The sequence below is a fragment of the Anticarsia gemmatalis genome, chromosome 5 (genome assembly GCF_050436995.1).
Source record: "Anticarsia gemmatalis isolate Benzon Research Colony breed Stoneville strain chromosome 5, ilAntGemm2 primary, whole genome shotgun sequence".
NCBI classification, from domain to species: Eukaryota; Metazoa; Arthropoda; class Insecta; order Lepidoptera; family Erebidae; genus Anticarsia; species Anticarsia gemmatalis.
This window is the reverse complement of record NC_134749.1, coordinates 6474949-6501622: the sequence shown is the minus strand read 5'-3', so window position 1 is coordinate 6501622 and position 26674 is coordinate 6474949. Positions and strand designations below refer to the sequence as shown.

At 35.7% G+C, this 26674-nt stretch overlaps 4 protein-coding genes across 7 annotated transcripts; 2 read left to right on the top strand and 2 right to left on the bottom strand.

The window, feature by feature from the left end:
• Positions 1-140: 140 nt before the first annotated feature.
• Positions 141-4799, bottom strand: LOC142972930 (uncharacterized). 3 transcript variants are annotated; one of them, XM_076114386.1, is made up of 9 exons: positions 4504-4799; positions 4185-4276; positions 3672-3996; positions 3022-3256; positions 2592-2843; positions 2224-2371; positions 2025-2091; positions 1526-1669; positions 141-1190 (listed from the first exon to the last, which is right to left on the bottom strand). In XM_076114386.1, the coding sequence occupies exons 1-9, from the start codon at positions 4639-4641 to the stop codon at positions 966-968; spliced, it is 1626 nt and encodes a 541-aa protein (XP_075970501.1). In that variant the 5' UTR covers positions 4642-4799; the 3' UTR covers positions 141-965. The 3 variants fall into 3 exon arrangements, with proteins under 3 accessions (XP_075970501.1, XP_075970500.1, XP_075970502.1); XM_076114385.1 differs by lacking the exon at positions 1526-1669 and adding an exon at positions 1712-1855 and having other exon boundaries at positions 4504-4798; XM_076114387.1 differs by lacking the exons at positions 1526-1669; positions 4504-4799 and adding exons at positions 1712-1855; positions 4350-4488.
• A 588-nt stretch (positions 4800-5387) lies between these two features.
• Positions 5388-17617, top strand: rictor (rapamycin-insensitive companion of Tor). 2 transcript variants are annotated; one of them, XM_076114384.1, is made up of 24 exons: positions 5388-5595; positions 5742-6018; positions 6822-6953; positions 7095-7327; positions 7595-7817; positions 7953-8106; positions 8191-8295; positions 8372-8497; positions 8578-9246; positions 9352-9537; positions 9641-9849; positions 9932-10325; positions 10435-10658; positions 10804-11017; positions 11270-11534; positions 11718-12273; positions 12518-12636; positions 12763-12847; positions 12943-13089; positions 13242-13457; positions 13616-13764; positions 13902-14414; positions 14664-14803; positions 14934-17617. In XM_076114384.1, the coding sequence occupies exons 1-24, from the start codon at positions 5556-5558 to the stop codon at positions 15177-15179; spliced, it is 5622 nt and encodes a 1873-aa protein (XP_075970499.1). In that variant the 5' UTR covers positions 5388-5555; the 3' UTR covers positions 15180-17617. The 2 variants fall into 2 exon arrangements, with proteins under 2 accessions (XP_075970499.1, XP_075970498.1); XM_076114383.1 differs by having other exon boundaries at positions 13902-14432.
• A 1115-nt stretch (positions 17618-18732) lies between these two features.
• On the top strand, positions 18733-20516 carry LOC142972927 (uncharacterized). Its single transcript, XM_076114382.1, has one exon. It carries the CDS (start codon positions 18845-18847, stop codon positions 19577-19579), a length of 735 nt encoding a protein of 244 aa, XP_075970497.1. The 5' UTR covers positions 18733-18844; the 3' UTR covers positions 19580-20516.
• A 4772-nt stretch (positions 20517-25288) lies between these two features.
• On the bottom strand, positions 25289-26402 carry LOC142973345 (zinc finger matrin-type protein 2). The gene is made up of 3 exons (XM_076114997.1): positions 26140-26402; positions 25817-26058; positions 25289-25578 (listed from the first exon to the last, which is right to left on the bottom strand). Exons 1-3 carry the CDS (start codon positions 26252-26254, stop codon positions 25336-25338), a joined length of 600 nt encoding a protein of 199 aa, XP_075971112.1. The 5' UTR covers positions 26255-26402; the 3' UTR covers positions 25289-25335.
• Positions 26403-26674: the final 272 nt, after the last annotated feature.

Below are 26674 nucleotides of genomic sequence, written 5' to 3'. Positions count from 1 at the left end.
CTTAAATTTAATCAATATTACCATTCTTTTTTATTTTTTTTATTTAGCCTGTTTCTATGTTCCACTGCTGAGCAAAGGCCTGTCCCCTCATTCAGTCCTCCCTATTTAAAATTTAGTGTAACTAAAATGAAACTAAATAGTATATGACAAAACTATTTTAATTAAGTAATAACAATACCTCGTATTTATGTACAAAATGTGTAAAAACAAATATAGTACTTCTCTGTTTGCTGTTGTTTCACGGGAAACTAAAAACATTGTCACAACGAAAATAACAAATACCAAATAAAATATTAACTGTAATCACAATGGTGACTAAATGACGTTAAGTTACTAATTTATTACATCTAAGACGCGTATAAGTACGTAGATGTTAGACTTATTAGCTGGAATTTTATAACAAAGGCACCTATTATTATAACTAAGTTGATACGCTCAATATTTATCACGTTAAAATGCGGAGTATTAAAGTATCCTGAGTTAAATGTAATAGAATGTCGTTATAATTTATAGTTTCATCCGCTGTCCCCTTTTCGTAAAGATGGATCGATACACTTTTCGCCAGGCATTACACATGCACGGCGTATAACCAGCAATGCCTCGTAAGATGGCAATCATTTTTAGACCTTAACATTCGTAACATCAAACATGAATTGCAGTCTGTTGCCATCCTTAGTGCGATAATAATCCGATTAACAAAATTATGCATACGCGGAATATTAATCTACCACTGTTTTTTTTTTAACATCAATGGTGTACAAACCGGAGGGGGCGATGCAACAACGTATGGTAACAACTATGCTCTTAATTAACAATCAAAAATCTAATACTAATTAACATTGAAGGAGGTTTTCATGACTTATTTACATGAAATAGAGAAGTTAAAATGTTTAATAAACGGTGCCTTGTATAACGTCCGTTTCCTCATCACTGCTTATCGATGTCTCATCGACATCGTGACACGATCATGATAACGATAGAACAGTTTCGTGAGCGGCCGGGGTAGGAACCTCTCCCAGCTGTGGCATAATGTGTGATATTGCAACCCTTGTCTCGTTCACCATGCCCATCTCTCGCCGTAGCACGTCCTCAGTCACAGTGTGTATCGACTTAAACTTCAAGTTAATGCCGTGCACTTTGAACACGTGGTTGTTTAAGTTCACCTTGTAGCTAAATGCGACATTGCATACCTGAAAATTTTAAAGAGAGTACTTATTATATAGCTTTAACTGCAACATATAGACATATAGAAACATTCGCGAATGGTGACTTTATTGCGAAATTGTTAACATATTAGGTTTATATTAGTTCTTACATGTCTTAATTTTTAATGAAGGGGACATTGCAGTTACTTCAGTGAAGTATAATAACAACCAAAAACGTCCAAGTCGTCGTTCACAAAATATTTTTTATATATTATGGCATGTCGTAACAAGGAAGAATATGAGAAACTAGATATCTCTCTATAATGATGCGTGAAAGAATGTGAATTTGAGAATTACAATCACTCAGGTGGCCTACTGACCTCACAAGAATACGGCCTAGCACCAGTGTGAGTAAGCAAGTGGTTCTGAAGGTGGTGACTTTGTGTGAAGTTTTTATTGCAGTATTCACAGTTGAATCTTTTGTCGCCTGTATGAATCGCCATATGGCGGCGGAGTCCTGCCATCTGGAACGTGATAAGAAATAATTTTGAAAGTGTTTAACGCACCTGACATGTGTATGGCCGCTCCCCGGTGTGCATTCGCTCGTGATTTTGCAACTGATGTTTCGCGTTGAACGACATTGTGCATGTGTTACATTTGAATGGTTTGTAACCCGAATGTATGCGCAGGTGCCGATTCAGATCACAACGCTGAAATACATCAATTGCACTTAGCACATAATTAGGGGATCAAATTTAGATAGAACATACAGATCAATTATTCAAAAACGTATTTTAATACCAAACTATCGAACATTTTAATAATAAATTGTAGTTCAGATCATCATCAAAAGTCCTATAAAAAAATAAATATACTCACAGCAATAAATCTCTTGGTACATAGATTGCATGAAAATGGTCTTTCCCCTTTGTGAATCAAGTTGTGTCTGTAACAGAATTGGTAGTGATCAATTAATTGTTAGTGTATCTCAAAGCATAGTTAGAAAGAAGCCAAAATCGCAGTGAAATAATGATACATCAATTAAACACAGTAAAATCAATTGTTTAGTGAAACTTACCTAACAAGTGACTTTTGACTGTAGAAGCCAGCACCACAAATTTCACAGATATGATCTTTAATTCCAGTGTGCTGTTTTGCATGAACCATTAAATTACTTTTCTGCGCAAAGGACCTTGGACATTGTGGACATGTATATCTCTTCTTTTCTGTAAAATAAAATGCAATTCATTCTTCAAAATGTAGACCTATATACCTGTTTTGTATTTTTTAAAACAGTAACATGTAGTTTGCTATACTTTATTGTTTTATAACAATATTTTTTACAATGTAGTACATTTATTGTAGTGTTACTACTACTCAACATGGACAACAATTTTCGTTCATATCTACTATACAATCAAAATTCTGTATAATGTTTGTAAATACCTTGATGTGTTGCTATGTGATTTCCAAGTGTGTAAGTAAGTATTCCACATACAGGACAAACAAGTTTCTCTCTCTGTTTAACACTTGCAGACCTCACCATTCTCACTGGCTTGTCTCTACGAAGAACTTTATTTTGATCTGATAAATTCTGCACCTTAGTCTTGTATCCGGAGTGAACTTTTAACACTGTAGCATCCTTAGGTCTTTTTAATAGAATAGGCGCACCTCGTGAGCCATTCTTCAAAATGGGATCTAGAAAGAAAAAAACATTAATTTATGTTGTGGCAAAGTTTAGCAGAGAGAAACCTTGATTTGAAAACTAATGTTGTAAATATCAAAGTAACTTTTAATTTATAGTCATATTTTTTTTATGATTAGAACTAATGTCAATATTTGTGCTAAATATTTTTACGTATTTCAAACAACTTACAGCAAGTAATTGTGGTAGATTTAGATTTATTTTCATCCCTAGATCTGATAGAATCAATGTCATATTCATCTTTGAGTTTTTTAACTACTTTAACTTTTCTCACAAGAGTTTTGCCTTTAAACACTTTGATATCGGATAGTTTAGGCTTCTTAAACTTTGTTTTTGGTTTCTCCACTGGTGGAACATAGTCTTCATCATCATCATCTTGAAATACATCATCATCTAAATATTCAGTCTGAAATTACATAAAAAATTAGAAATTAGACATTGATATGACTTTGAATAATATTTAACTGTACTATATAGCATAAAAATATTACGTCGGGGAAAAAGTCTTCTTGCATTATAGTATGTATGAACTTGTAATATAATCTTTTCTCTACACAAAAAAAGCTCGATATTTGGGTACCTCATGAGCTCACTGAAAGAAACCTAATGAATTGTATACATATTTGTGATTCTTGAAGCCAAAGAGATTTTATTACTAGTTCATACTTACTATAATGCGAAAAGACTTTTTCCCCGACCTAATATGAAATATTGAAAGCTACTAAGTGATTTTTTACAAAACAAGCAGAACAGGTTAGGCATTTCTTAAAATCTGTATATTGGATTACAATTATTCGGTAAATTATTCAATTATTACTTACATCTAAATCATCTTTAACATATTCAGTCTTAGTTGACTTCCAAGTAAGCTGTACTTCCTCAGTGTCATCAACTTTTTGATCTTCTTCAGCATTAGGATCTACCTTCCTTATAATAGTGTTAGCTATTACTATGTCTTTGCCATCCATTGTCTCCACTGGCCTTGTACCCTCCGGTACTTCTATCTCCATTTCCCATTTTGGCTCCGGCTTTATTGTAAGAGGACCAATCTCACTTTTGATATCAGTAAAAGAATCAAATGCAATCTTTTTGGTGGGCACACTCTCCTTTTCTCTGGCTATTATTTTTCTCAGCTTCTTATCTGACCTGTAAAAACTTTTGCCTTTAAACAATGTTCTCACAAAACTAAGCAATGTGTGTAAATATGTAATTGTTTTATTTCAGTGTCAACTCAAGTAAACACGAACTTATCATAATAACGGAGAATTATATTTAATTATATTTAACAAAAAAAAAACACATGAACTAAATAGTAGTATAAATTATGTGATTACCTTTCAGCAACAGTTTTAAGCAAATAAGCCTTTTCCAGAGTGGTGCAGCACTTGAGGCAAATCTTTTCCGGCAAACCATCGTTGGAGGCCACCTAAAAATATTTGAATGTTTAATAATCTATCAATATACGATTTACCAAGTTTGACAAACAAATCAAAACATACGAATTCCTCTCTATACTTGAGAATTACTTTCGCGGTAATATTGTCGGTTATCATTAGTTTTGTCCCGACACTATCTAGTTTGTTTATATTTGCTGTAAATCGTCATTTGACAAGAAGCTACGTTTATGTCTCTACCAACAGTATTTTCACCTACCTTAACATCTGCAATTGCTGTAAGCATTTCGGCATAATTTCCAGACAATTTGTATCTGAACAGAGGGCATAATGGTTTTTTATTTGTCAAGCATATACGACAAGATTTCATGTCGATAGTATCAATTGGATCTAACATTATCCAAAACTAAAGTGATGGACTCTGATGGAGTAATCCGTTTATATTATCGAAGAGTGCACTTCACTTCTCTGAATATTTAGGGATTGCTTTGTACGATTTTATCAATCTCTTCACCACCTCACTACGGGACCATAGACAAAGAAAAGGAAAGAGATGTGCGTCGCAGGATTATGTTGCCAGCATCATACGTTGTGGTATATTCGTTAATTCTAGAATTATTTTGAAATTGTTTATATTAATCAAATCCTTTTATGAATAAAGTAAAAATAAATCTGTTCTTAAACGTGGAATCTTGCAAATACCGGAATCTTGCGGAACTGACAATTCTGGGTCCGTAAACTCGGAGATTGAATAAAGATGTACAGGTGCATGCTTCAGGATTGAAAGCCTTGTTTGAAAGTCATCAATATTATGTCGTTATTTTATAAAAGGGTTTTATACCTGCACACGACTTAAACGTAATTTTAAATTAAACAATAACTAGATTGTATATGCTTACGTAAACAAGACTAGTATGAGTATTTGTTCTGAGTCTGGATGTCAATTTATCTATTTACGTATGTATTTAGAAGTATATAAGTATGTTTATCAGTTATTTGGTTACCTATATAATGTAGGTAATGTATGTAATGTATTGTATTGATAGCTAAAGTAGCCCCAAAAATATGATACCGTTCTGAACCAACGACAAGATAGAGTTGTAAAATTTTGCAGAATGTATATCTGTCAAAGTACAAGTCAAGTCAAATGTGTGATGTTGGTGTGTGAGGAAAACAGGACTGAATTACGGTTAATTTTATGATCTATGTCTAATTCACATAGAAATTACTGAAAGTATTTATGTCTATACGCTTTGTTGTAACTTATGAACACTTATTGCTTTCACAAACTGTTGCGTAAAAAATGTTATAATGGCTACCTCCCACGAAAATTGGTTCAGTCGCAGGAAAGGTAAATATTTGTAATTTTTCAAATAAGTACCCATCTAAACATGTACACTTGCGTATTTTCTGTCGTTGGAGTATGTGTTTGATAATTATTTAATTGGTAAATGTAAAGTTACATCGTAAGCAAAATAGACGCATTGCACGTTTCAGGTAAACAGAGTGATTTGTTTAAATTGGACACCAAGAACAAAACGCCTGAAGAGAATATTAAAGATATAATACAAGGCCTATATTTGAAGAAACCATTCCACAATGACACCTCACCCACCAGCAAGAATAATCCCATGGAGTTTAAATTGGGCCCAAGAGGCATGCAGAAAAATAGCTCTGATAGCCGTAGACTGTCCTACTTAAATGCCTTAGTCACACTGTTATGTAAAGAGGATAGAAGTAATTTAGGCTTTACACCTGATGAGTTAATGACCTGGTAAGAATCAAGTGTTTATATTATTTTCATTGGTGAGAAAAATAATTTTCCAATTACACTAAAAGATCAGGTTGCAGAAAGTATTTTGTTAGCAAAGTTTCAAGAGGGATAGTGTGATATTCTGGTTTATGACCTTGGAAACCTTGTTTATCATTTGGTTTGATAAAATACATTAGGTAACAAGGTGTTCTCTCTTCTATTTGGGAGTTGTCTTAGTACTGATACTTCACATAAGCATTGTTTATATAGAATATCATCACACTAGTTGTTTTAATGTTACTTAGAGTAGCCTAATTTCTTAAGAAATTGAGCTGTTAAACAGTTGCTCAAAGTAAGTATGAAATTTGAAGTAAATTTAGATTATAGACAGTTTTAATTTAAAATGTGTTGGTGATAAACACAAACACACCTATAGGTACTGACAGGAGATAACTGTGTATTCCATGAAGGTTTGTCTTTATTGCTGTTATATCAATTATAGTACTTATGTATCAGTTACAGATTAATTTAAGCCATGTTAAAAGGCCTTTCAGGCGGCTTGAATAACTTTGACACTAGGTTGACAACTTACCATACAATAGAAAAGAATAGTTACAGATGTTGGAAAAACGAATATGAAAGCCAAAAAACTAAATTTTTGCTATTTATAGTTTACTTGTGTAGCCAGTAAAGCCTTTACTTTTCATTCAATATTACATTGTAACTATTTATTTAGTATGTTATTGTTATTTAATACTAGTTTTTTTTTATGCTTAGTTGTAGTTAAGTATATTTATTATTACAATAATCTATATTTCTTTCAGCATTCGTGTGAGCCTTGTGGATGATTCAATGGTAATCAGGGCATCAGCTCTAAGAGTATTACGATATTTGATTAAGACAGAAAGTGATGTGGCAACTTTTAACAATTTGAAACTACCATATTTAGTTATAAGGTAAAATATTTATATAACGTTTTAGACAAGTTATTAAATTAATGAATTTTATTTTTTTAATTATAATTTTGATTATTTCCTTGTAGCTGTTGTTGAAGAGCATGACTCATAGTTATACTATTCTTTACCTTGATTATACAGATCAATGGACTTGATGCTTCGCAATGAAGAAGAGCGCGCCCAAGCTTTACGCGTTGTTCGACGCGTGGTAGCAGTTGTTGGTGCAGCAGGACAACCGATGCGACGGCACCGCGCCGCTTACGTAGACCATGGTCTTCTGCGGTGTCTTGCTGCCGTAGCAAGGGCTGCCAGCGCTGGAGATGGCACTGGCGATAGACTTTCAAGACCTGCCATCGCAACTCTAGCTGAAATATGTGCGTTAACAAAATATAAATGATTAAATCTCCGATTTATGTTTTTTGGTCTGTGCTCTGTTGTCAGCAAGTAATATTAAAATTTTATATTAGGTAGTATGAATATTTAAACCCAATCAATATGAAATTTGAGACTACAATGGTTCTGTAGCAATCTCGTTACAATAAGATTGTATGACCTAGCACAATCTGGTATTTCTCTCTGGTAGCGATCAAATCCTAACTATTCATTGTCATCAAATAATGCTATTCATATTCCACATTCAGGTGTGTTGAACACTGAAATGTTCATATCATGTGGTGGAGTGAATGCAGTGACTCGTCAGCTAGCAGAATGTGCCACTCCTCGTATGGCGGAAGCATTGTGCGGCGTTCTACTGCATGCACTCAACGATCCTGTGTCTCGACGCTCCGCGCGTATTGACTTGATGTGTCTCAGTTCACCATACTGTGATTTTCATTTCCGTCCAGCTGGCACTGAGACTAGCAGGTAAGAAAAATTTTAAACATTCGCATATTTTATGTATTTGAATACAATTCTGTGCTTCACTTCTCATATTTATATGTGTAAATACTGTGTTTTTTTTGGGTGATAAGTAAATATAAAAATATTGTCATTGCCTAGGGATGAACGTGAGATGCGGTTTACATGTAGTCGCCTAGCCTTACTGTGTGTGCTACGCAGTTGGCCAGGGTTGCTACATTTTTGCCACCCGTGTAGCGCGGGTGGTTTGCGCGCGTTAGTTGCCGCTCTGTACCTACCACGTTTAGAGGTTCGAGTGAGTAAACCAGTGCATTCCTTTCTAACAAATTTAATATTACAATAATGTTTGTTTGAAACTTATGAATGTCATTAATTACAGAAAGCTATATTGGATCTATTGTACGAGCTTGTAGGATTACCACAACCAGAGTGGACAGATGAGATTTCTGTAGCTTTAGATGCAGTTGATCCATCTGATTTTCAAGTGAGTGTTGTTTCCTATGAAGTATTTGAAAAAGTACTCTTTTAATTAGTTGTTTTACATTATCTTATTCTTTTAGGATTCCTGGCGACTGAACGAAGGTTTTGTTGCTGCTGAAGGCACTGCCATATTACCTCATCTTGGTGCTACGGGTCCTGATATAATAGAAATTCATCTTGCACTTTTACTTCAGTGTTTCTTAGAGGTTGGCTTCTGACAAATAATGTTACACTTATTTTTGTAAGTAGAAAAATGGGAATTAATATTATAATAATTGTATTTCAGGCTGGATTATTGGACGGTTTAGCTGAAGTGATCGTTACAAGTGATACTTTTATATCTGTCCGAGCGACCGTATTATTGGGTCAACTTTTGCATTTAATACACCTATATCTACCTCCTCAAATATGTAGTATAACGCCGGCGCTGCCCACGCTGATGTCGCAGGCGTCGGCCGGCAAGCCGCAGGCGCTGGCCGCCGTCGCGGCTCTGCGGCGCCTGCACTCCATGCTCGAAGCTAGGCCGGCGAGTAGCAGTTTGTTCCTAGACCACATTATACAGTATTGTAGTGGGACATTTAGAGAAAAAGTAGAAGACACTACTAAGAGTCGTAAAGAAAAAGACAACGCTAGTATGGTTAAGCCTAAACACGACGTTTCCCTCCATAAAGAGAATAGTATTGAGTTTTTAAACGATTCTGATAATGAGAATGAGCCGAAACAGAGGCACAGCGTCGGTTCGCGAGCCGACGTGCCGTGTAGAAATGTGAGTGCTTTAGTGAAAAGTAAAAGTGTCAGTTCTCGGACTAGTGCGGCAGTGAGCAAAGTTACTAAGTCGGCGAAGTTTTTTAATTTGTTTGATCGTGATAGTGATAGTCTGATTCACTGTACCTTAGTTATACAGAATAAAGATGGCAATACATGGGACTGGGAAATTATAAGAACTATTCTTAAGGTATGTAGTGCTTAAACGAATTCGTTCACAAGTTATTTGACACGCAAGGTTAACAAAGACCAGATGAACTTTACAATTTACGATAAAAATGGTAATATTTTTCAGGAAAGTGATACTCCATTGTTAAACCTTAACGACAGCGGCCACAAGGCGTGGGTCGCTCGTATAATAAATTACCTGAAGCCGTCTTCCAACAAATATTCACACACAGACTTATCTAGCACAGGCCATGGTCACTCAGCCACTCGCGCTGGCTGCCAACTTATCAGACACCTATTGAGGCATAATGATGTAAGTATTGTTCGAAGCAGTATACATACATTCTTGGTTCACACGCTTTATAATCGCAATTATTTATTATCATTTATGGCAATGGCTTATTTTTTTTTTATAGTTGCATTCTCAAAGGCTTCTGGAAGATTTGTTTCTGGACGTGAGTCGTCAGATCGAGGCTATAGAGACGGGTCTTAAGGCGCACGAGTGCTTGTTCTCTCCTCAGCACATGTGTAACACCATGTGCCAAATGTACTTCCTATTTATTGGACAACTTTGTCATTCTCACAATGGTCTGAGGCTATTCAAGCAGACTGGTTTGTATGAAAAGTAAGTATTCTATTTTAATCACTGAGAAATTAAAACTTGTCATGTGAATAAAAACTTAAATCTTAATTATTTTACTTTGTAGCCTTTTAGAACTATCAACCAAAACTCACCACAGTTGCTATGTGAAGCTGGTTATATCAAGTCTGGACTACACATTGGACTCATATCCACGGGACATTCTTGCCAAAACACTAACGTGTAATATCCAAGCCTCAAGACTGTATGCTACGCAATTTCTTAATGTCCTACTGAGAGCTTCACGTAAATCACGTGAATTGGTACGAAGGAAAGCTAAGCTAAAGAAAACTGTTATGAACGAACATCTCAAAGCGTCACACAGAGAAAACAACGAAACTAATAATGGTGTAGATATGGATACATGGATATTACAGATGTTGATAGGTCAAGTGAAAGATGAGTCGAAGGCGGTTGTTAAAATAGCTCTCACTATTTTGGAAGAAGCTTACAATGTTCCGGTAAGATTCATACTTATAGTTATTTTTATAATAATACCCCTGGGTGTAATTAAATAAAAGAACGATAACTATTTTCAAGTTATACATGCTTATCGTAATTTTGTTACAGAGTTATGTAGAAAAGTTGATAACAATGAAGGAGGCTCTCTGTCAGAACTGTCGATTGGACAAGAGTGCGGAGCCGTCTTCCATCGACTTCGCGACCATCAGCGACCGAGGTTACTTGTTGTGGCTCAGTCTCGAGGTGGCCGTCGCTGTGCAATCAGTCGACGCAAAATCGGTCGCGTTCCTCAAAAAACATCTCGATTTCTGGACTAGGTCATACAACTATCGGTAAGACAGTGATATATTTCTAAAGGTTTTTTTGGCTATTTTACAAAACGAGTTTAAGGACGCTATAATAAATTAATTTGACGAATTAACGTTCCTAAACGTTTCGGTACGCTTCGAATTAATCGAGTCGTGTGTATCTGTGTAGGTACGTGCGGCTGGTGGAGGCGGGCGCGCACGAGGCGCTGGCGGTGAGCGAGGCGGGGTCGCGCGCCGCGCCCCGCGCCCGCCGCGCTGCCCGTCCCCCGCCGCACCTGCACGCCGCGCTGGCGCCCCGTACGGCGCCCGCACACGCCACGCACCCTCCGCACGCGCACCGCGCCAAGGCGCTGCTGCAGGCCGTGCTGCCCGAACACTTCAAGGTATTCAAGCTTTCGTCGTTACACCGCGGTTACTTGCCGTTTTTATTTGCATGGAAAACGTTGCTATCTTCGGTACAATGACGGTGATCCGATATTTTACACGATTTCTATGGAGAGAGGGAGAGTCGTCCGGTCTACGAACTTCGTTCTCGATGACCATAGTAAATCTTTTTATGATCGATGATTAAACATATTAAAAAAATATTTCTATTATATATTTTAGTTTGACTAATTAAATATTTATACATACAGATTCTCCAACGTAAGAAGTGCGCGACAGACCAAGAGATCGCCGATATAAAAGCGTCCCTGTGGGCCGTCGGTAACACCGCTATCACTTCACAAGGACTCCAACAGTTGATGGGATTGAGCAACGGCTACTTAGAAGACTCCGTTCTAGTACACATTGTGCGCTTGGCTAAATACAACCCAGTGTATTCCATACGCGCTACAGCATTCTATGTACTCGGCCTTATAGGAAGCACTTACGACGGCGCTAATCTGCTCTCTGATTTAGGTAACTATTATAACCTGTGGTCTCTTCCTTCGAAACTATGCGATTGAGATATTATAAAAGTATTTAAGAATATTTTTTTTACATCATCAAACGAGTTAATTTGTATAATTTTGCCGAATTTGTATTTATTAGTCACATCGCACATAGAGCTTCTGCTAAAGTTACAATAAAATATATTTTTAGGGTGGCTTTGCGTTCGACATACAAGACACGACCAATTCCCTGTGATACCAGACGAAACGTACAGCACGTTAGAACAAGGAGCTAATTATTATTTCACATCTTCTGAGAGTCGCTACAATGCGTACGATACGGAGATGAGTGAACATTCAGATCATACCGACCAGAGTGTTGCGGAGAGCTTGCATTCAGATAACATCAAGACAATAGGCAAGACTTCTGCCGATCATTCTGAAATAAAGGATCAAGACGTAACTGATCATAAAGGTTATGTCGACGGGCGCCGAGAGCCTGACAAAAGGAAGTCACACACACTTCCATCGCAAAGTTGTTCGAGTTCCCACGACAGGCCCACCTTATCAGAATCAAGAACGGTAGACATACTAAGAGATTTTTCAAGTTATGAACGCCCCTCGCATCGAATGCCTGAAAACAGATTGCTAATAGGCAGGATGAACTCTCTCGAACACGCCCATGAAGGCAGGGTACGAAACACTAGCGAATCTAGTACGAGTGGTGTTAGTAGCTGTGATTCTTTCCACGGGAAATATCCTATTCCGTAAGTTCCATTCACCTTTCGGGAACGTTCATATCTGACGGAACATACGTCGCGTATTAGTGGTCGCGCAACGCCAGCACAGACAAATGTATAGAAAATCACTTGACCGTTCACACTCAACAAAGCTCATACAAATTAAGTTACCCGACGCATCTACCGTCAGATATGAACTTTCCCTTATTCTAATTAAAAATTAAAAATTAATACGATATTGTACTAACTAGATTATCTTTGTTTTTTTCAGTGACAGGGTTCTAACTCTAAGCCCGATCCCTAGTTCGTCAAGTCTGTACGGTATGAAAAGCAGCAATAGTTCACATCGGCCGAAGATATCAGACCTGCAACGTCGCACTTCTACCTCGAGTGAGTTTGTCTAAGTTCGTCGTACATTTCACTGATTTAGACAACATTTTAGTTTTTCATATATCATTATTAAAGTACTCCAAGATATTTGTGAAGAGATTATATATTAATATGTAAAATTTTAAGGTTTTACGGGCCCCGATGTAGCAAGTTCACCTCCGTCGCAAATGGATATGACTGGTTATGCCACATTGAAGTCTCTCAACAGACGGTAACGCATAATTTTTTTCATACTTAATAAATGCCAATTTATTTATTGTACATTTTAACAAACCATACTAACTAACCACAATCATTATGCCACAGGCCTTACGTATCGGAGAGTGCAGCCACAGGTTCAAGTGAGATGGATGACTTAAGTTGGTTGCTATCGGACTCTAATAGACGCACCAAACCGTTCTCTTCCCTCAGAGACAGAACTAAGTCTACTAAAGAGAGGCGAGCGAAACTCAGGTAAAAATAAAACCTTCATTTTCTTACCCACTGTTGTTGTATATATTGTAAGCCAAGTATTAAAAAAAGGGAGCTTTGATAAGCGATTTTACAATAAATTGGTCTACGATTACACTCGTTTTTGTTCCATAAAAATGTGTTTCATATTTCAGTCTCTTGGAGCACGACTGGAAGCCGTTGCCTCTGAGTGAAACGGCGCGGCTGTCGCCAGGCGGCGCAGGGGGCGTGGCGGCGGGCGGGGCGGGGGGCGTGGCCTCGCGCCGCACCGCCCGCGCTTCGGGCGCTCCGCCCCCGCTGTCGCCGCACGCACACGCGCCTGCCTACATGGGCATCTGCCTGCCGCGGGACCTCATGGAACTGTTTCCAAGGTCGGTACCCGGTTCGACATGCCGGAAATAGATGATATTCGTTGTATTCATTCACGAACATAATAATATGCGAATCGAGTACCTTGTAACCGACTTCGAAAAAATAATAGTTCTTAATTTTCTGTATTGTTGCATAAATGCAATTAACAATGTTTCAGAGATGAGGACAGAAATGACGAGGACACCGATAAGAGTGAACAGGTGAAGCGAGGACGACTACCGTCCTTCCTCGTGGACACTAGTAGTGCGAGTACGGAAAACAAATCTCGCGCCACACCCGATAGTCAGAAATTGACTTCACATAGAGGTAAGCTTGTTTTACAAAATTTCTATTGTTGCATTACATTGCTATTCTACTGGTGAATGAGAAAGATCCAGAATTAAGAAGGCTTTATGATCTTTTATTAGTATTCTATTTATTTATTTTCATAAAAATTCTTACAGGTTTAGAAAGTATCCTTTCTCTCACACGAACCTCGCATAATACGACGAACGCCAACCCTGGTGCTGTCACGAGTACTACTGCGGTTCAGATACATAAAATAACAAATTCTGAGAAAAGCGAAATCGTATCTACTAATTCAGAGGCACCAACTGCGGTCACAGACGTCGGCGAAACGAATGCAACCAAAGAAAAAACCAAAAGGGCTATAACTGCCGTTAACGAGGATGACAATTCAAAATCTGCTTCAAAAAATGTCGAAGAGAAAGGCAAATCGACAATCTGTGAGAACAAAGATGAGAAAAATCCTGCAGGGAAAGAGAAAGACACTGAGACGAGCCGGCCTACAAATGAACTCGCGACGGACGGAGCAGATAATTCACAAAGTGTAATGGCTCCGGTGTCTGAGAACTTCGCCAGTACGACTTCAGCATGTGCCAGTAAGAAGTGGCGCCACGCGACTGCCGACTGTCTGGCGTGCGTGCGCACTCGCCCGCCTTCTTCACACGAATTACGTGAGGCATTTTTTGCTGGTAAGAATATGTATAGTACAACTTCATAAATATTGCCCGATGATAGCTAGCGATTCAATAACAATATGTTCAAAAATCAACCTTTACACGGCAGTATTTAACTAGTTTTACTGTAGATAATTCAAATATATTTTCAACAAGCTATCTTATTTTTTGCACGGTCATTGTTGCTTGAAAAATGTAACGTTATTTTTCACTACAGTTAACAATTAAATGTTAAATTTCGTCTAGGAATGGACGGGTCTATTGCGGCTGAAACAGAGCTCCATAGTCCGCCAAGTGAAAAGTCTGCTGCTGAACAGGGCACTGCTACCCAGGCGGAACTATTGCATCAAGTGCACTTCATGTCCAATCCTATACACCTGAGACAGGTAATTTATGATTAATTTTAATAAAAAAAAGTCAAATCGTTAGGATGAAAGACAGAAGCAGAATATGTATTGAATACAGATATACAGAAAAAAAATGCATTATTGTAACATTATTATGTTTCGGTTTCAGGCGCGATCTGTCCTATTATCTTTGAAGCAGCGGCACCCAGAGGTGTTCCGCAGTCCTTGCGTGTACTCCGACGTGTGCGCCTTATTGTCGAGGGACACGTACATGCTGTGCGCGAGGCGGTTTATTCAAGAACTGTTCCTGGATGCGTGTTTCGATTGTTTTTCTTTGGAGCCTGCCGCTGTGCTTAAACGTCACGGAGCCATCACTTCGCCGACGACTAGTGTCGCTCCTCCCGTACGCCAATAGTGATTGGATCATAAATTAGTGAGGCCGCGCAATGCTTATGGAAGCACTCAACTGACTAGAAAGTATTGATCTTCCCATTATTCATATTATTAGCATTCATAAACAATGCCGCTTTACATAGTCCTAACTTAAGGTTGTTACATGAATTGTAGAAAATATGAATAACCTTAATGCCTTCCCTAAAACAAGAAATTCTTCCTAGTGAGTTGCATCACTCGAAACACCTTGCATTTATACGTGACAGATAGTTCGAATCGATATAATTTATCGGCTAATTATTTATTTGCCTTATTGAATAAGGTCTACCATTACTGAACTGTAGCAATAAATTGGTTGGTTATGTTTCGTGTCTAGTGTATTGATATATTTCCGAATCGTGTATGTTAATGTTACCTTTGTGAGTGCTTTGGTTCTCGACCTTATTGTGTCGATCGACACCTCTGCTGTCAAGTTTTATGTTTACCTCGATTTGGTTTCGGTAATTTGTTAGGCATTCATTTGTTTTTTATTTTTATTTTAATAATGCTTATCTTACTGAGTCTCTTTACAAGCACGCGTATGGATTTGAATTAATATTAAAACACATTGATATAAAACATTCTATGTATCTATAAGGATATATAGTCGACCAACTGTCGGTCCCAATAACATGTCTTTACATGGAGAAAAGCAAACTAATTTATACCCAATAAAAGAAAAGAAAGAATAAAAACCCTATTTCAAGATATGATATTGCAACCGGCAGTGAAGGTTTAAAATTATGCAACAAACTACTGAATAGTATTAGAACATTTAACCTTTAAATGCTATAATATAATATGTATTTTTTAATACATATAACGATAGACCCTCGGATTATATCGGCGTTTTATATTATTTCAATGAGTATACACATAACATAATATTGATATTCCTATATTTAAGGATTTGTCCTGAGTTACAACATCGCGAACTAACAGCCTAAATATGTTCTGTATTTTTTGAAAAACAGTGACTGCGAATCGCATTTTTAATTACCTTATGCTAAAAGCAACAGGATTTGCTAGATTTAGTCTTGCCTGACTAAAAAATTAGAAAAAATCTCATGATGTCTGAACATGTGCAAATAAACTCATTAATTATTAACAAGAATAAATTGATACTTTTGTTCTGTGTCAAAAATAGCTCCAAATTCCTTTTTAAATAATTACCAGGCTGTAAATCATGGAGTTGTCTATTCCATGAATGTGGAAAAATAATTATTTATGCTATTACACCAACAATGTTTGTATCAAGAAATTACACTTGAAATTGCCGAAATCAGGATGTAATGGCACTTATGATAATAATTTAATTTAGTGCATTGTATATTTTAAATGTGATTGTAAAACTTCAATTGTTTTTGTCCTTAACAGTGTTTTTTGTTGTTGTTAATTTGTATGAGCACTCGATTTCACTCGAAACGAAACTGACATGGTTTTCCTTATGTTAATATTTTAGTGAAATAACAAAAAATAGCTTACTAGTCTTTCATAATGACAATAGTTAACACCACTGACTGAATATTGCACCATTCCCACTGATTTCAATACTTAGTTTATCTATAGTACCTATTCATAAATCCCACCTAAAACAACGATATGAAATGTTCCCTAGTTCCAAACATATTATTATAGTTATAAATACCTACTACAAACTTGTGTTCATTACTTTACTAAAGTCTTATGTTTGCATTTAACACTAGTTGTTCTCCTAATTTCATTGTTGTTATTTATCGAAACTCAACCAGAATAGCAATTTACGTTATTTTACATATTTATATGATAAGTATTAATGCAACTAGCACCCAGGATGTCACATATTACATAATTTACACACCTACTACTTGTTATAGATTTGTTTGTTATTGATGTTCAATCATAGAGTGTAAAATATAATATACTAATATAAATAAGTATTTCACTATGTACGTGAAATGTATTAAAATGTGTAAAAAGTTCTCAAACGTACGTCGCAGTATTTATATAATTTGTGTAGGAATGTTCTGATGCCCGAGTTAACTAATTTATGAGTCCTCGAAATCCTGCATTTATGATACTGTAACATTAATTATCAAGTGTGTCGTCATATTTACTGCTATGCTACATATTTCCTGTTAAATACTAGTCTTAAGGGTTGATTCTGATTGTATATTGAAACCTAAAAGATACGATTAATTTCGTTTTAATAATTAACGTAAGACCGCGCTTTTAGGTATTGGAAATTAAAATATATTATGATCAGTTAGTTTATTAATTTATGGTTGCACATAACATATGTTCTTTTAAAGAAAAGAAAACAAAAAGTGCCATCGTGCTGGTTCCTTACAGTTATAATTACATGTTACATTATTACTAAGTACCGACCTTCAATTATGCCACTTCATTACAATAAATATATTATTTTATATCATATACATATGAATGTTGTTTTGTCATTTCTACCTACATAAAAAAATCCTTGGAACAGAACGTAAACGTAAAATGAGCTTTACGAAGTCCTATGCTGCCCTCGATATTTGATACGACGCTTCTTACATTTTGTCGAAATAAAGCTTTTTGGACTCTGACTGAGATTCAGAAGTCCAAATAGAAAATTTCTTAGGGAGCTATGGAGCGTAGTATTCTTGGGGTAAAGAGGACGGATCACGTCCGGAACTCTACATTACGCTCCAAAACACGTATTAATGACGAGGGCAAATAAACCGCCAGACCAAAGTGGAATTGGCCCAGACATGTCCACCGGTTGCACCCTGAGAGAGGGTATATGTAAAGTACTCTGTGGAGATGGGTTAACATAACTACGAAGTGGATGCCACAAGACGGTCGGCGGCAACGGAGATGGCGGGACGACGTTCCTGGACGGATTGCCGGAAGCAGCAAGCAGCCGAGGGGACTGCAAGTCTAGGGGAGAGGCTCTACCTCAGTAGGGGGATACAGAAATAGGCTAGATAAAAAAAAACAATGTTAGCCATGTGATAGTAAAAGCCGAAACCTAATAAATGATTGGGGCAATAAAAACGCCATAAACAAACATTAACAATGAAATCGTGCAACAATAAAATGTGCAGTCCGACTAGTCCCAGATTACAAAATGTCATCGTTAATTTTTGGAAATTCATAGAAATCATTTTAGGTGAATAAAATTCAAGACTGCTACTACTGAATTTACATTTCCAGACTAATAAGTTACTTATTTAAATCGAAAATATAACAGGTCGAAGAAAACGCGCCTTGTCTGTTTATCAAATTCGAATTTTGTTACATACTTCTGTTCTTATCTTTATTCACCAATGGCAGCCCTGAACTATTTAGGGGTAGGTATACACGTTTTTGTAGCAAGTTTTTATTGAAAATGTGACTAGGGGTCATATTATTTATAAAAACTGCTGTTTTTGTTCAGTACAATTAAACGTTAACTTAAAGCTTAAATATTGTGACGTAGATATAGGAGGTTTTTGACTCGAGCTAATTCAAGTTAAGCTAAACTCGAGTTCTTAGCTCGATCTCGACATCACTATGTCTAATGTCAATCTGTCAATTTGACAAAACTTTATTACTCAAATAGATGGTCTTAAATAAGCTGAATTAAATGTTGTGAATATATTATAATAACAGTGTCATTATTGTAGAGAAATCGTGTTCAAAATGGAGGATTTACAAAATGTTCCAACCGATACTTGTTCCATTGAAGGTTGGACAAAAGAAGAAAAGTTTTACCTACTTCAGGGTCTAAAAGTTTTTAAATCCCATGATATCGAGAGAATTCATGAATATATTTCGACGAAAAGTCCTGAGCAAATTGTTATGGCCATCAATCACTACAAGGCTATTGCTGCTAAACACCCAGTATTCCAAAAACGGAATGCAGAGAGGGCCAAAAAGTGCCTTAAGCCGCGTGTACCTTTATCAAGCTGGGCTAAATTACTAATAGATAATCGAACATTAGATGAACTGAAGACCGAAACTTCTACTGCTATCCGAATGATTGCCGATCTGGAAAGTATTCCACCACCTGTTTGTACAGGAAACATAGACTTTAGAAAACTTTATCACACCATTGCTAGTGCTATGGAAGGCAAAGCACTTACACCAGATAAAATTACGGTTGCCATTTTAAACAAGTGTATTACAGAAACAGCCATGGCAAGTAAGGCTTTTATAAAAAATAGTTCATACAAGTATGTAATCAACTCCATAGACTTGAGTGATAAAGAAATAAACACGTTTCCTAAACCAACTGAAAACCAAGATCTCTCTGTCCTTCGACATTTGGCATCACAAAAATGCTACAATCCATTTAGAATCCAAGAACATTTTATGAAACCATCTTGTGAGTCTAGATTGTCTGAAGATAAAGAAACGCATAGATATTTCACATAAAAGGATCAAACATTTTTAACTTAAATGCAAAGTTACTGAAGTGACTAATTTTCTATTATAAAATGTTTTGAGGATATATAACCAAGATCTAGGTATGTGTTCTGTGTCATTTCAGTGAAAGGATATTATGTCTTTAAAACATGTTTTGCAGCGACTGGAAACCCAAGTATACCATCATACTGAAAATTGGTAGGTTGTGGGTTGACACTTCTTCCAACCTACTTCCAGTGTGACCCTTCTCCTCAAATTTATTGTTGAATGTAATAGCTAATGGTCTAAACAGGATATAGTTGTTACACAAGCCAAATCCTGCCAAATTATCCAGTATTGTGTAGTCCAAAACCATAGCAATACTTTAAAATATAACAGGCATAATAATAATATAGGATTTAACTACTAATTAGTGTCAATTCTTTAGTCACTGCCTACGCATATAGGAAATAAGTGTAATTTTATGCATGCATGATATATCCATAACTATTTACTTCTGTATAACTACTTACCAAGTTTTATTGTACATCATTAGTAGGTAGTCATGGGTTAACATTATGATAAAATGTTGACAAAAGATAAAATTAATTGTGAAGGGCAAATTCTTTAAGCATGTTTAATGTTTATTGTTAAAAAACAAACATAGTAGAACATGAACACCTAATTATTAAGTATAATTTAAAATATGGTCAACTGAAAATTCTGTTTTAGGTATCCACCTTACTTTTTTATCATAGTATCGTAAGTTTTAAATTTCATTGAAATAAATAAAATTGAACCACAGAATGGTTTTTTTCTATACACAGATATTCCTTATTGAACCAACTCATATTGCTCATCATTATTATCCACAGCTATTCTCTAGGAAATTATAGCTTATAAATTTGGCAACTGTCTAAGTTACTAATAAATAGCATAATAATTATTAACCAGTATGTTGGTTAATGACTACTTAGTCTATAAGCAAGTTATTACTTATTATACAATCATGTACATCATGTAAACATAATAAATAGTCATGAGCTTCAGTGGCGTAACTACAGGGTGGTAAGTCCGCAAAATGCCACGGGCCCTCAGCCTGAAGGGGTCCCCGATCAAAGGAGAATCCCCCCTCCCAATTTTTTATTTCTCATACATTTCGCCTTTTTTATATTGGGGGAGGGGGCCCATCCGATGAATTCACGGGGTTCGAGCGGTATAGTTACGACACTGATGAGCCTACTTGGTTGTTGGTTCCAATTGCCTGTGGCACTAGACAAACAAAAACAATGTTTTTATTGCTTGTAATAACAACGAAGTTAGAAATAGATATTTAATAAATAATATTTATTTACAATCTCACATTTTGCTGTAGCCTTATGATAAGCTTGTACACATTTAGTTTATTGATTTCCCTATAAATAACTATGATTCACAAAATACTTGCAAGGTGTCAATTCTTCTATGATGAGTTCAGCCATTCTACAAATCTACTAAATAATTTAAGTGCAACTTTAACAATTCGGTCCCAGAATCCAGGTTCCTCTTCTTGATCCTGGCTAACAGCTGTTGGATATTCATCATCGAAAGTTTCTACTTGACGCTTTTCCCTTACGGCATCCTCAATAGTGTCAATTCCATCTGAAAGTAATGTTCAAATATTTGAATGCTATCATAAACATACAGTTGTATGCACTCCATTATTTTATAAAGGTTTTTATAAATGAAGATACAACTACCTATAGGTAACTATCCCCCTGATAGTTACCTATAGTTGTACCTTCATAGGTACAGCTAGCAACATAATGATCAATGATTATGTATTTAATGTGCTTCTGCACTACAAAGAAATAGTTATTGAGTGTTGCGTCGAACTCAGGGTAAATATTTCAAATATTCTACAAATGAAACAAAATTAAACTATGCAAATACCTACTGTTAAATGTTTAAAAACTAGAAATGTGTTTGTTGTTGTTATTTTTTTTAACAAGTGCTGTTGACTGTACCGACCTATTAAAATATTTTGTCATATAAGTACCTACAGGCCGTAAGCATCTGTACGGTTAAATAAATAAAGAAACCGACAGAACGATCGAAGTCACAGCTCCTAAATTCCTTTTCAAATCACTCAACCCACCAGGCTCCCCCTAGGCGCTTGGTAGCTTGGTACCTAAGTAGGTACCTAAGTAGTGAATTTTGACCAATCTAATAACTTACGTGAAAGTCCCGATGAGTCGAGGGAAATCTGGAACAAATATACAAAATATGAGATCAGCTATTATAGTGACAAGACATATTAATATAATATTGGGTTTGATTCTAAGGTTGGAGTGCATTTGTGACTTACCTAAGTATAGGTAAAACTAAGACATTTATTAAAGTTTTAAAACTTTAATATAAATCTTAGTTTTTTAAGTTACCTACCAATAATAAAATTAAAAATTAAATTAAGTTCAACACCTGTTTATTAAAGAACCTAACTTTAAACTTGTACCAATATCTATAGGTAGATGTACGTAATTATTTAACAGACCTGCTTAATAAATAACTGCTTAAGAATCTACTCAATAGTTTTGTAAACTGCTAAGTAACTTATTAGGAAGTAGATATATGACGATATTAAATATATCTTACATAATGCAATGACTTACTTGAAACGCAGAAGCGACGGAATAAAATAAAGCTAATAAAGCAACGGTCAACAGAATCGTCCTCATGTCTCCGTATTCAATTATCACATTGATTCCCCATGACTGTGAACTTGCGTTTTATACGAGGGCGTGGTTTCGCCTGATTGTAGCGGAAAATCATCGCATGCTGTATCATTACTGTTGTGACAAGTGCTTACAGCCCTTTATTATATTTTGTTAGTGTACAACCACCTGTAATTATGTTGATATTAGGTGCCTCTAGCGGGCTACCTGGAGCGTAATATACTTATCCACATAGACAGTAAAATAAGACACAAAATACCTGCATACATTTATGATATTATGTACGTCTGTTATACCCGACGGTGTAGGTAAAGTTATATGAAATACACTCGCATTTCACCCTTAATAATGATAGTCCCATGTAATTGAGGGCGCGTTTGTTGTCATATAAAGGGCTCATTGTCAAACTTTAGACTACTATTGAAAACAATCAGATATAAATCACAAAAAAGCCCGTAACACTTTGTCCGACCTGGGAATCGAACCCGGGATCTCGCGGTCTGATACACAACTAACAGTTCCACAGGGTCAGTCCAATAAAAAAAAAATATGACGTGAAAAGATATCTAAATATATCTTCTGCGTGTAGTTATTTGGATTCCTGGCATTTAATATTTTACGTTGGTTGTAATCAATTTACTATTATCTATACTAATCTATATCTATACTAATATTATAAAGCTGAAGAGTTTGTTTATTTGATTGTTTGTTTGAACGCGCTAATCTCGGGAACTACTGGTCCGATTTGAAAAATTCTTTCAGTGTTAGATAACCCATTTATCGAGGAACGCTATAGGCTATATATCATCACGCTACGACTAATAGGAGCAGAGTACCAGTGAAAAATGTTACAAAAACGGGGAAAATTATGCTTCTCTTATCTGACGCAAGCGAAGTTGCGCGGGTCAGCTAGTTTAACTATAAGTGTTTTGGCAGGAGCATCGTAATTCGAGATGCTGAGCGTAAGGTCGTCGGTTCGATTCCAACATTATTCAAATAAAAGGATGACTACATTGATTACAAATAACTTCTCATAATTCCCCAAAAATTCACACCTTACCAAAATGCAAAACCTGCATCTGCTACCGTGACACCGCTAGCTCGGAATAAACTCCACTTCCGGTTCTCCGTACCTAAGTACATATTTTTATATACTTACCTACCTTAGATAATAAAGGTAAATATTAATGGCTGAAGTAAAGTGCGTATCTATTGGTATGTAGGTATAATAATTTACGTAGGTATCTTTAATTTGTAGTAAAATCAAAGATCTTAAACACTTTTGGAATCGCTAGTACTTCTAAGAATATTGTGTTACATGCATGTTGTTATTTAGTTAAACGACCTTGTCGATTCAGATGCAGTTCCGCATGAAAGCTCTCGTACAATGGGACACTGGCCAGTATGTAATATAGGAGTGGACTTCACGGAAATGAATAGTCATCGCCACGTAATGTTTTGATTGTATATTGAAATGGAGTTTACATGTGTAATCACAATGTACCTACCTGGGTAGAGATGTGGTAAATAGATTTCCTAGTAAATATGTAATAATATGTTATGTGAATATTTCTCGATAGTATCCTCGAGTTTGATTACGTGCCCGACATATTATTATGCCTACAGTATAATAGATGTTATATACATAGGTAATGTGTTACGAATTTACGATATTAATATTTGCGTTAGGTACGCATGCTATGTTGTTAGACTTTACATGAAGCCATAAACAAGTTAAATGAGTCTGGTGTTACGATAGTCAGCTATTACGCACCCCGGCTGGTTAACCGATTCATTGCCACCTTCATTTTCGTGAACAATTCAGCCAGGCCCCATTCATTGGTCGGTGGCTCACCATTTGAGCCATCGGCCTCCCTGAAGGATGACTCAACTGATGAGTCATTGGCTCCTTGTAATGATTTAATGCTTTTCGCCATCATTCGAGCCAGTCTGACAACCAGAAACGTGTTACTGTGTTCTCCTATTCGAATTTGTGGATAATAAAAGTTAATATGGCGTTTCAAGGTAGTATTTGTTGGTTTTAATGAAATATTGCAGAGGTAGTAAACATTTTAGTAGTATTCAATCATTATTTATTATTGTAATATTATTTGTAGATAATCAGGACTACGACGATTTTACTGAATGTAGCCAGGCAATGTTTACTGATTTCCATGATCAACAAATTGAAGATAAAGAAAATCAAGGTTTTCCAAGCTGTAGTCAATCGATTTTACAAAAAAGTGTACAAGATGTTTTGCGGCAGTTATACAAAAGGTTTATGACACCTGACTAATAAAAATATTCTCTAAATTGAAGGGCCAGGTCTGATATTCACGGAAATGTTTAATGAGATCTGAAAAATGGTAGTTTAAGTGTTTTTTTTTTTTAATATCCGTTTTTATACAATTTTGGTTTGACTCACCAATTGAGCCATCGGCCTTCCTAAAGGTTTTTTAATGACTCAACTGTTGAGTCATTGGCCATGAATCGGTTAAACAAATAGCTTCTTGAGTGATGAAAAATTTTTAAAATCTTTGCTTGGTGTCTATGAGTGACGATATTAGTACTGTTATAGTTCTGCCCTGTAAGCTTCATAAAAAAATTACTGTTCACATAAAAAGCTATAATAAATATTAAGTTACTTGCCTACGACTTCGTATATTTCTAAGAAATCTTGAGAAAATTATTTTATAAATAATTTATTAAATTAAATAATTTATTAATTATTTTTTAAATTATTTTATTTTATAGCCAAGCTACTACTTAACAACATAACAATAAATTCATCAGTTATTAAATTTTATTAATAGTTTCTTATCACTTCTCAGTTAGATTAGATTCATATATGTATGACCAATAACATTAAAAGTGAGGACCTTTATGTTTGCCAATAATGTAAATAACATGATCTTAGCAAGGTTTCACAATAAATATAATGAATATGCCATTCCAAATGAACTTGTTTACATGAACTATCAATATGTCTTATTTTGTACTGTAACAGGTTTATAAAACAACAAAATACAGTCACTTAAAAACATTTATTACAATTATAACTTTAGTCTTATTTTACTTTTTGGACCCTCCAAAACCTGAAAAGCCCATAATCTGAGCTAGTTCTGACTGTGCCGGGGCATCCTCATCAGGATCTTCAGATTCCATAAGCTTACGTTTCTTGTCACGTCTTCTTTCACGGCGTAGTTCCTTAACTCTTGCCTCTTCTTCAGCAGCTTCTCTTAACCTAGTATCTAATTCATATTCACGCTTCTTTTCCTCTAATTTTCGTTTATTAAGAGCAAAACGAGCTTTGACCTGGAAAATACAGAACATTATTGAATTGAACGAAGTCTTCAGTCTGTTTCTCTATTATTTACTGTGTTACTGAAAATTCACATGTTACAACATTTGATCTCATTTTATGGGATAATCTGTCATTAGTACCGGTAGTCTATTATTATATTATTACAATTTATAACCATCAAAGTAATAAGAAGATAGAGAACAAGAGTTAATATCATATGTAAGAACATAAAAGTAGAAATAGACCCACCTGATCTAGTGAACTTCTTTCAATCTTCATGGACATACCCAGATTTCTTTGATGTTTCTTTCCATTGATATGGTCCAAGAAGTTAATGGAATCTTTGACAACACAATCACAGACATTGCAATAGTATCCCCCTGATTGTGATGTTGGTGTGTTCTTTGTGATAACTACGCTTTTTCCTAATTTAGAATCTAAATCGACCTTGTAATCTCGTTGTTTTAGGAGCTCCCTTTTAACTGGCGGGGCTGAAATCAATAAAATTGTAATAAGAAAAGGAATACAGAAACTTGTTGTGTTTAGACAACAGTTATTAAGATGTAACAAACCTTTTTTCTTGGCTCTTTCTTCTTCATCTAATTCAGCTTTTAGTCTTTCTGCTGCTATTTTCTCGAACTCATCTTTATCCCACTTTCTACGGTGGTCGTCTGGCCTCATACTCATGATGACGGCTTTATATTGCTTTCTTTATTAGGCAAGTTAATGTTAACAAATGTTTACTTGAAGCTCTGAAAATAGATAATTCTAATCACACAATCACAGCCAGCACAGGCATACTTTTTTATTATTGAACGAATGAATAATTGTATGACATCTAACGTCATTAATGAGACCGAGCAAGTGAACAATTTTGAATGAAATGCCATAGAGTATTTATTTCTTATTTAAAGTACTTTTAAGTCTTAGTCTGGTAGTCGATTATAGGTCGGTCTTATAAAGAAGTTAATATTTTATTTTTGAAATGAATTGCTTATTATAGAACATAATCAATAGGAATATTGGACCTCTGATTAAAAGTTAAAAATAACATTTTCTTTAACCCTGCTAGTTCCAAGTTTATGCTCTAGATGGCATTGGCATTAC

What these genes read in the sequence shown, in the direction of transcription:
- LOC142972930 (XM_076114386.1), bottom strand. Translation starts at nt 4,641, where the DNA reads ATGTTAGATCCAATTGATACTATCGACATGAAATCTTGTCGTATATGC. An exon ending in CAGCAATTGCAGATGTTAAG is followed by an intron (nt 4,277 to 4,503) that starts GTAGGTGAAAAT and finishes AAATATTTTTAG; the next exon opens with GTGGCCTCCAACGATGGTTT. An exon ending in CTTAAAACTGTTGCTGAAAG is followed by an intron (nt 3,997 to 4,184) that starts GTAATCACATAA and finishes AAGTTTTTACAG; the next exon opens with GTCAGATAAGAAGCTGAGAA.
- rictor (XM_076114383.1), top strand. Translation starts at nt 5,556, where the DNA reads ATGGCTACCTCCCACGAAAATTGGTTCAGTCGCAGGAAAG. An exon ending in TTGGTTCAGTCGCAGGAAAG is followed by an intron (nt 5,596 to 5,741) that starts GTAAATATTTGT and finishes TGCACGTTTCAG; the next exon opens with GTAAACAGAGTGATTTGTTT. An exon ending in TACCACGTTTAGAGGTTCGA is followed by an intron (nt 8,107 to 8,190) that starts GTGAGTAAACCA and finishes CATTAATTACAG; the next exon opens with AAAGCTATATTGGATCTATT.
- LOC142972927 (XM_076114382.1), top strand. Translation starts at nt 18,845, where the DNA reads ATGGAGGATTTACAAAATGTTCCAACCGATACTTGTTCCATTGAAGGT.
- LOC142973345 (XM_076114997.1), bottom strand. Translation starts at nt 26,254, where the DNA reads ATGAGTATGAGGCCAGACGACCACCGTAGAAAGTGGGATAAAGATGAG. An exon ending in AGAAAGAGCCAAGAAAAAAG is followed by an intron (nt 26,059 to 26,139) that starts GTTTGTTACATC and finishes TATTGATTTCAG; the next exon opens with CCCCGCCAGTTAAAAGGGAG. An exon ending in AAAGAAGTTCACTAGATCAG is followed by an intron (nt 25,579 to 25,816) that starts GTGGGTCTATTT and finishes TGTATTTTCCAG; the next exon opens with GTCAAAGCTCGTTTTGCTCT.